The sequence below is a fragment of the Gracilinanus agilis genome, chromosome 2 (genome assembly GCF_016433145.1).
Source record: "Gracilinanus agilis isolate LMUSP501 chromosome 2, AgileGrace, whole genome shotgun sequence".
Lineage (NCBI taxonomy): Eukaryota > Metazoa > Chordata > Mammalia > Didelphimorphia > Didelphidae > Gracilinanus > Gracilinanus agilis.
This window is the reverse complement of record NC_058131.1, coordinates 552,462,158-552,470,814: the sequence shown is the minus strand read 5'-3', so window position 1 is coordinate 552,470,814 and position 8,657 is coordinate 552,462,158. Positions and strand designations below refer to the sequence as shown.

General features: G+C 45.7%; 1 protein-coding gene across 5 annotated transcripts; it reads left to right on the top strand.

The window, feature by feature from the left end:
• Window positions 1-2,148: 2,148 nt before the first annotated feature.
• Window positions 2,149-8,413, top strand: CMTM5 (CKLF like MARVEL transmembrane domain containing 5). 5 transcript variants are annotated; one of them, XM_044662265.1, is made up of 6 exons: window positions 2,149-2,237; window positions 2,328-2,549; window positions 6,149-6,319; window positions 7,504-7,596; window positions 7,925-8,009; window positions 8,103-8,413. In XM_044662265.1, the coding sequence occupies exons 2-6, from the start codon at window positions 2,433-2,435 to the stop codon at window positions 8,111-8,113; spliced, it is 477 nt and encodes a 158-aa protein (XP_044518200.1). In that variant the 5' UTR covers window positions 2,149-2,237; window positions 2,328-2,432; the 3' UTR covers window positions 8,114-8,413. The 5 variants fall into 5 exon arrangements, with proteins under 5 accessions (XP_044518200.1, XP_044518204.1, XP_044518201.1 ...); XM_044662269.1 differs by lacking the exon at window positions 8,103-8,413 and having other exon boundaries at window positions 6,167-6,319; window positions 7,925-8,017; XM_044662266.1 differs by lacking the exon at window positions 8,103-8,413 and having other exon boundaries at window positions 7,925-8,017.
• Window positions 8,414-8,657: the final 244 nt, after the last annotated feature.

The window sequence follows — 8,657 nt, the reverse complement described above, 5'->3', positions numbered from 1 at the left end:
TACAAAATTCCAAGCCTTGGCATGAGATAAACCATGAACCAGAGGCCCTTTAGAAAGCTAAATTTGTGGTTTGGAGCCCCTTTTGTAGAATGCTTTGTATGGTAGACCCAAGTGGAAGCCAGAGCCCCCTGTGGGGGGTTGCAAGCCCCTTCACCAGCTCCCTACCTCCTTTAGCTGGTGTCCACAATCCCTTGGATCCTCTTCACAATAGCCAATGGCCTAGGGTCCAACTCAATCCTCATGGAGTTGTTTTGGTCTCCTCCAGGCCCCCTCATCTCTCCATGTCCCTCCCTCCATCTCTGTGTTCCCAGTGTAAATCGCTGGGCCTCTTTCCACTTGGGTTCACGGCACCTACTATCCTAACAGGTTGGACAGGGATGAGAACCGGCTTCCCCAGGACCTGTATCATGCCCGCTGCCTGTGCCCTCATTGCATCAATCTTCAGTCAGGCCACGACATAGACTACAATGGGGACTCGGAGCTGCTCTGGCACAACCAGACTGTCTTTTATCGGCGCCCCTGTCATGGTCATAGTGAACAGCCGGGAAGTGACTGTTATTACCTGGAGCCACAGACCTACCGTGTGTCCTTTGCCTGCGTCTGTGTCCTGCCTCGGAGCACGGCCTAGCCCAGGAGTTGGGTGCCAGGCCACCCAGCCGGGTGCCAGCAGACCTAGTTCCACGCCTGGGGGAATGTTGGATGAACACCAGTTTCTGGGCGTCAGTTTTTCAACTGGAAACTTGGAGCCCAAGTGAAGATAATTGCGGTCGTTAGCACGATTGTCTTGTTCCAGGGCTAGAACCTTTTTACTCACTAGCCTCCTAGGGGAAGGTGCCAGGTAGGGGTGATGAGCCTTTGCTCTGGAAAGAGGGTAGGCGTCCTCTGGGGCAGTCTGCTCTTTTCTGGGCGGTAGCAGTGCATTTCCCCTGCAGCCCTGGCCCTGGAAAGCCTGCCCAGCAGTCCACAGATATCTGGAGATGGAGCTGCCTGTTCCAGGGAAGGAGCCTGCCTGCAGGAGACAAACTCTGTCCATTTCCATTTTTGGCCCTCCTTTCCACGACCCACCTTCACCCCCACTGCCCCCAAAGGACCCGCTGTCTCTTCTCCAGACCTTTTCTCAATCTATCAACAAACGCGTATTAAATGTTTAAGTTTTGTATTAGGCTGTCTGGGAGCCAACTTGTTATACTATAGAATGCTGAATCTGGTCATTTCTGGAGACTGAGTTCTGATCAAATATTTGGGGACTTGTTGAAATAAATATTTTTTGGAAATGAAAGTAGCCTGTGTTGTTTTTGGCATTCCTGGCAGCCCTGCTCCCACCCTCTACCTCCTGGCTGAGTTTGGTTCTCTGCCCTTCTCCCCTTCCTGCTCCCTGTCCCCACACCCTACATCCCACAGTAGAGTACCCCTCTTGTCTCCCCAGTCTTCTCCCTAGTCTGGTTTCCTCTCTGGTCCCTGCAGAATTTTCTCCTCCTAAGATCCCTTCTTTTCTTTCTGTTCTGTCACCCCCCCTCCCTACCCTGCCCCCGGAACCTTGTGCCTCCAGCTCCCCACATACCATGGGTGGGGGTCAGGCTGGCCCTGGGCAGGCAGAGAGGAGAGACAGAGGCGCATTGAGACTGCCAGCCCTGAACACAGCTGGCTCCTTGTTCCCTAGTGCTGCTCCCCTACCCCCCAACAATCTCCCTTTGTCCTCGGGTCCCACCGGCAGGCCACAGCCCCGGCCTGGGGGATAGCCTGGGCTAGGGTCCAGCTTCCTTCCCCCATGGTGGGGAAGGAGAGAGAAGCAGGAAAGGAAGAGTGAAGGGGTTAGAGGAGGAGAAGGTGATGACGAGTGAAGGAACAAGAAAGTCATTCGACTCATCACTGGCTCCAAAGTCCTGAGGGTGCAGAGCCTTTGGGGGGCCCCAGCCCTCTCCTTTCAGATTTCAGTTGTTTGTCTATTTCTCTGTCTCTCTTCTCTCTTGGAGGCTCTCTTCTCTGACTCCCCTTTGGGGCGGGAGTTGGCTGTGGGAAAGGGGAAGGCTTAAGCACTCCCTCTCTCCACCCCAGTCCTTAGCCACCTAGCCCTCCTCCTCCCATCTCCCTGGCACTGCTGGGGACATCTGGCAGGCACAGTCCAGGGGACCCTGGCCTGGAGCAATATTTTTTTACCCGTCTAAAACGTCTCTACTTCACCCATCATTCCGGCTCAAGTCCCCTCCTTCATCAGTCTTGCACGTCCTCATTTTTGGGTAATCTTTCCCCATAATTTCTCCTTTTTGCTTTTCTCTCTCCCTCCTCCCTTCACTTTCTCACTCTCTCCTTTCCCCTCCCCATTCCAGATTTCCGGTTCCCTTCTTGGAACCAGAAGGGAAGACTCTTTGCCTTTTCCATCTGCTGTCCCGGGTCTACCACTCTTCTGCCTAGCCCCCAGCTCCTCTGCAGAAATGCTGAGTGCCCGAGACAAGCCTCCGGAGGACGGAGGAGCTGGGGGGCTTCGGGGCTTCGCCATCGACAAGAGCTTTCTCACCAACCCCAAAGGCATCCTTCTGGAAGTTGAGCTGGTAACCCTCAGCCCTGCCCTGTCCGGTCCCTCTCTCCCCTCACTTCACTTTGTTTCCCCTGTTTCTTTCCCCCACTCCCCCCCTCTTCCCTGGCTTCTGTTTACTTTCCCCATGGGGCTCAGCCTTCCAGCTTTACTTCTTCCCTCCTTTCCCAGACTCACTCAAACTCCACTCAACTCCCTTCTTTCTGCCTCTTGCCTCCACCTTCTACATCCTTTACCTCAACCTCTCCTTACTCATCCCAGTCTCTCCTTTTGCTTCTAACCCAATGGCTCCTAGCAATCATCTTGTTCCACTCTCCTGTCTGGCTTCTTCTCTCTGGGTTCCAGGTACAGCAGGAAAGATTGGTGTTAGACATAAGGAGGGGAGAGATGTAGATATAGATATAGAATCAAATATAGATATAGAAACACACATAGCCATAGAGATATAGAGACACATATAGATGGAGAGACACATCCAGATAGACAAATACAGATATAGAGACACACATAGATATAGACACATATAGATAGACATATATAGACACATCTAGATATAGACACATAGATATGGACACATAGAGAGACAAGGAAGACACAAAAGAGATACATATAAATAGAGAGACACATATAGATATATAAATACACATATAAATAGAGAGATACATATAGATATAGAGATACACATAGATATAGAGACATGTAGATAGACACATAAATATGGACACATAGAGAGACACAGAGAGACACATATAGATACACATAGATAGAGACATATAGATAGACACATATACATAGAGACACATAGAGATAGACACACATAGATATGGACACATAGACACAATAGAGACACAAATAGAGAGACAGATATAAATAGATAAAGTTAGATAAAGACACATATAGATTATAGAGACATAGATATAGAAACACACATAGATACAGAGACATAGATGTAGAGTCTCATATAGAGACACAGATATAGTGACACACACACATATAAAGAAGGAATGGGAGAAACTGAAGCAGGTTAAGGTAGGTACTTCCTTCTTTTGGAGTTCTTAAAAGGAAAAATCTCTCAAGCCAGGCTAATTCTAGGCAAAGTTGTGAAGCCCGGAGGGACTTTGATCTCTCACACCTTCTATTCTTTTGGCTTTCTCCCCCTCTTTTTTTTAGATATCAATTGTCCTCATGCTCTCTTTCCTCACCCTAATCAAAGTTTACTTTTAGACTCACAGACTTTTTCATTGCAGTAAAAATTTAAGCCCTCCTCTAAGGACATTTTGCACCTTAAATCTTAATGATCATCATGGGTTCAAAGATTTTGTTTGTCCTTTGGCAAATGGAGGGCTCCAAGTAGAATTTTTTGCAACAAAACACACCCAGATACCCTTAAATCAAATTGGATGGGAGACCTGGGGCACCTTGAGATTGTTGCTGGGAGGCTATCAGCAGAGGTTGGAGAATGGGGAGGGAGTAAAGGGTTGAGTAGGAACTTACCTGATGTTTAGCTTTTGGGAAGAGGAAATTTCCATCTGGTAGCTTCCTGTTTTATATAATTATTCTCAATAATTTAGTGCAAAGTTCAGAGTTTTGTTTTGTTTTTGTATTTGCTGATACTGAATAAGTAAAAGTGATGTTGCAACCTGTTTCTCAATGTTGGCATTCAGTAAAAGGTTCTAACTTCAGCATCCTAGTTATGACTGGATAAAAGAATATCTAGAGAAGGGGCAGCTGAGTGGCTCAGTGGATTGAGAGCCAGACTTAGAGATGGGAGGTTCTGGGTTCATATCTGACCTCAGACACTTCCTAGCTGTGTAACCTCGGGCAAGACATTTAAGCTCCATTGCCTAGCTCTCATTGCTCTTTTGCCTGAGAACCAATATACAATATTGATTCTAAGACAGAAGACAAAGATTAAAAAAAAAAGAATAGCTATAGAAATCATAGCCTAAAGACTCTGTTGGTAGAATATAATTTTGGCCAGCTGGCAGATTGTGTGTTCATCATCTGAAGGGCAAGTGAGCACATTTCAGAGGGGCTTTCTTCCCTGAAGGTTGGCCACTAGGTGATTTTTTTTCCTTTTTGGCCATAGCAACTCATAGAATTGTCTAGAAAGATTATAGAATAATCTTGATCTAATTTGGTGGAGGGATGAAATAGAGGTTCTTGGAGTGTTGAACTAAAAACATCAGGAAGTGATAGCAGTTGTTTTAGGGCAGGAAAAGGCTGTAGGTTCACAAGTTCACAGATTTAAAATTCTTATAAACTTCTGGAGTCACTTAGTCTTGGCAGAATGAAGATTTGAATCCATTACTTCCAAGTTCAAGGCTCTTTTCTCTACATCTTATCCAAGGACTTCTCCCCAAGCTCTTGGAATCATCCTTAGTAACATTAACCTTACCCATTCTAACCTTGCACATCTGTCTGGTTTGTGTACCCATTGTTCCCTGGAGGCACAAGAATGTCTCAATGGGAGGTGTAGGAAGGGAAGACAAAGATTTTTGATATCTTGGTTTCTGCTTTACCTCCTAGGAGTTGATGAGTGGTGTGAAAGAAAATTCTTTGAATTCTTTATCTATTCTGAATTTACACTTGTGAAAGTGTAACGTGGAGAAGGCAGGGAATCCTTTATTCCCTTTGTCTAGTTGGAGTTAACACTTTGGTTAACAATAACTTAAGTACCCCTACTTAGTACCTCTCTAGGTTGTGAAGACAGGATTAACTCTCCTTGGTGAGGTGCCTTTTGATTGAATCAATACAAGCTTGAACTAGATAGAGGAGATGACAACCACTAAGAATTCACACCTTCAGAAACTTAGTGGTGATAGAGAGAGGAGGGACAACCTCATTACCAAGAAGAAAAAAAAAAACCCTTTATTGATACCTTTTGTGTTTACATTATGATCATTTATAGACATACTCCCATAGCTACCCCCAATCCTTTAAAATGATTTTCTTTTTTAGTATTATGAATTTGACCAATACCAATAAAGACTAACATCTCCTAATGCAAGGAACAGAAGATATTGTATTTGAACCTGTGAATTTCTATGTGTAGCTTAAAAAAAGTTTGTATCAATTTGATGTGGTAATTCCAACACCATCTAGTTTGCTTGTATCACCTTCTTTTTTAAAAAAATTATTTCCTTCTGTCTTATATCAGTACTAAGACAGAAGAGCAGCAACATCTAGGCCATAGGGGTTAAGTGACTTGTCCCGAGTCACACAGCTAGGAAGTGTGTCTACCTAGCTGCCCCTGCCTATATCCCCTTCTGAAGAGCCTTCTTTTGTAACAATTGAGAGAGGAATCATGTCTGGCTATGTATGTAGCATTCCCTATCCACAGTCCCCCTATCTCTCCAAGGAAAGGAAGAAGGAGCATTTCTTGTCTTTTCTCAGAGTCATCATAATTACATGGAAATTGGCTTTAAAAATATCTTCAAATAAAAAAAAACTTTATATTTTATTATTGTACCTACAATTTTTGTCAGGCTGGATCTCTCCTCTGGTAAGGGGAAAGCCAGGATGAAACTAGATTTGGGAGGGCTGTGAGGCTGGGTGGTCCAGGATTCTGGACACTTCCAGGGCACTGGGGAGCCCATTGCCTGTGTTTCTTAGGATGGTTCTGCCTTACAGGCTCTGACATTCATCATGGCCATGTGCTTTGCAGCCTCCATCTCAGCCTACATGGCAGCCCCCCTGCTTGAGTTCCTCATCACTTTGGCCTTCATCATCCTCTATGCTACCCAGTACTACCAGCGTTTTCAGCGCCTCAACTGGCCCTGTTTGGTGAGACGGAAGTTGTTTCCAGCTCTCTGGTTTGGACATCCCCATCCCTTTTTCCTTCTGCTTTTTCAAACTATTTACCCTTGGTACTCTTGCCCTCTGCCCTACCCAGGTCAGTCTCTGATCTAGCCACTCTTCTTATCTCTACACCAAAACTGCTTCCTACCTCTTTAACTTCCCAATTTGGGGCCGTCTAAAGATGCCATCTTCCTCAAAAAAAGAAAGAAAAAAGCGCTAATTTGACTCAAAAATGACAGGACTCATGGGCAGCTAGGTGGCTCAGTAGATTGAGATCCAGGCCTAGAGACCAGAGGTCCTGAGTTCAGATGTGGTCTTAAGCACTTCCTAGCTGTGTGACCCTGGGCAAATCACTTAACTTTTATTGTCTAGCCCTTAACACTTTTCTGCCTTGGAACCAATATATAGCATTGATTCTAAGACAGAAGGCAATGGTTTTAAAAAAATAATAACAGAGCTCATTTTCTTTTGATTTTACAGCCAATATGCTTGAGTCATTTGATTATAGCATCTTAGTGCCTAAAGGAACTATAGATTTAACAGACTAGAAACTGAGACTGAAAGAGGAAAGCGACTTGTCCAAGGCAATACAGCAAGTTAGTGGGCAAATTTGATAGTTAATATAAGAGGCTAGAAGTCCTGGAAATCCTCTTCCTCTTTCTGCCAATGTTCCCATCCCATTTGTTTTCTTACCTTCTCTACCCTAACCTCAGGTACCTACTCCCTGCAGACAGACTATCAGGGGAAGTAGAGTTCAGGAAGGAATCTGAGGTCCAGTATCATAAGGTCTAAAGCTTCCTTTGGAGTAGATTTTAACCCTTTCTGCCTTCCTTGCTCCATCCCGACAATTTAGGGAATCCTCTGGCAAGGTAACTCCATGCTTCTTTCCAATAATCAAGCCCTATTGCAAACTCAGCTCAGAAGACCATGAGTTGGGGGGTAGGGGATGGCAGTAGGTCTCTCCTGAACTCTCTTCCATCCCACCTTCTTCCATCCCATTTTCTCCACTCTCCCATCCACTCCCAGTTAGAGTGAGTTGGCTCATTAATGGAATAGAGTTCGCCATCATTGGTATAGCTCAGGGTTCCCAGCTTCCTCAGCACTGGTCCTACCATTGTCCCACCCTTGACGCATTTGTTTAATCTACTCCTGTTCTTCTCTATCCTCAGGACTTCCTTCGATGTATCAGTGCTATTGTTATCCTCCTAGTTGTGTCTTTTGCTGCAGTTGCCTCCCGAGAGGGACCTGCCATCGCTGCTTTTGTGAGTTCCTTTTTGCCTCACAGACCCCTAGTCTCCCTATCTTCCTCTTGCTCCTCTTCTCTACCAGACACCATTGTCCTTCAAAGAGTGCCCCATAGTTGAGAGTCCAAACCTTGTCCCTGGGGGAAAGAGGCTGAATGATGTTTGGGTAGGGTGCCCCTATATCTTCTGGCTCATTCTCCATCTCTCTCAGATGGAGCATTGCATCTTACCCTGTCACTTGACTTATTTTCACCCCATCCCTCTACCTTTACTCTTCTCCTCTGTCTAATCTCACAACCTCTACTGTTTTGCCCCCCAAATCTCCACATCTTCCCCTCCACCCCAGGTTTTTGGTGTTATCGTTGTTTTTGTCTTTGTCTATGATGCATTCAAGACCTACCAGACAGAGATGGCGCCCAGAACCACTGAGGGTGAGTAGGCATGCTGTCCTACAGAGGGATAATGTGGGCAGTGAAGCACTAGGCCATGACCTCATTCCCTTTCTTTGGGTACCATCTTTCTAGGGGACCAGTAGTGAGAGAATCTCAGAAGTTCTGGTTTCTAGCATGAATCCTGTAGTTCCTAAAAGCCTCAGAAACCTGTTGGATCTCCAGAGGCCCAACCAGCCTGAGGAGGAATGAGCAGGGGGACAACACTTCTGCTCCTTGAGGTTCCCCCAAGGCCAGGAAGCACACAGAATCTTGAATGTGTATTCATCCAGCTTTCCAGCAACAAGACCCAGGTTGCCACTGGTTCAAAGTAGCAGACTAATGCTGTAGATTGAGGGGGGAAGGGAAGGAAGAGAAGAAGGGGTTGGATCTGGTTAAGCCCTAAGGTCTTAAAGACTGTTCACAAATTAAAGGTGTCAAATCCTGACTGATTTTGTCTCTTTCCTAATAAGTTAGGTGAGTTCTGAATGTATTGGTCCATAATGGTGAACCCATAGGTTCACTCTCTATGGGCATGCTTACAGTCACCAACCAGAGTTCTTTTATAAATTCAGAGGGACTTGGGGCAGAGCTATTCCCCTCCCTCTCTCCATGCACCGGAAGACATTTCTCCCATCACCAGCCCCTATG

Coding starts and splice junctions, on each gene's coding strand:
- CMTM5 (XM_044662264.1), top strand. CDS start 2,433: ATGCTGAGTGCCCGAGACAAGCCTCCGGAGGACGGAGGAGCTGGGGGG. Junction 2,550..6,148: donor TCCTTCTGGAAGTTGAGCTG/GTAACCCTCAGC, acceptor TGTGTTTCTTAG/GATGGTTCTGCCTTACAGGC. Junction 6,320..7,503: donor GCCTCAACTGGCCCTGTTTG/GTGAGACGGAAG, acceptor CTCTATCCTCAG/GACTTCCTTCGATGTATCAG.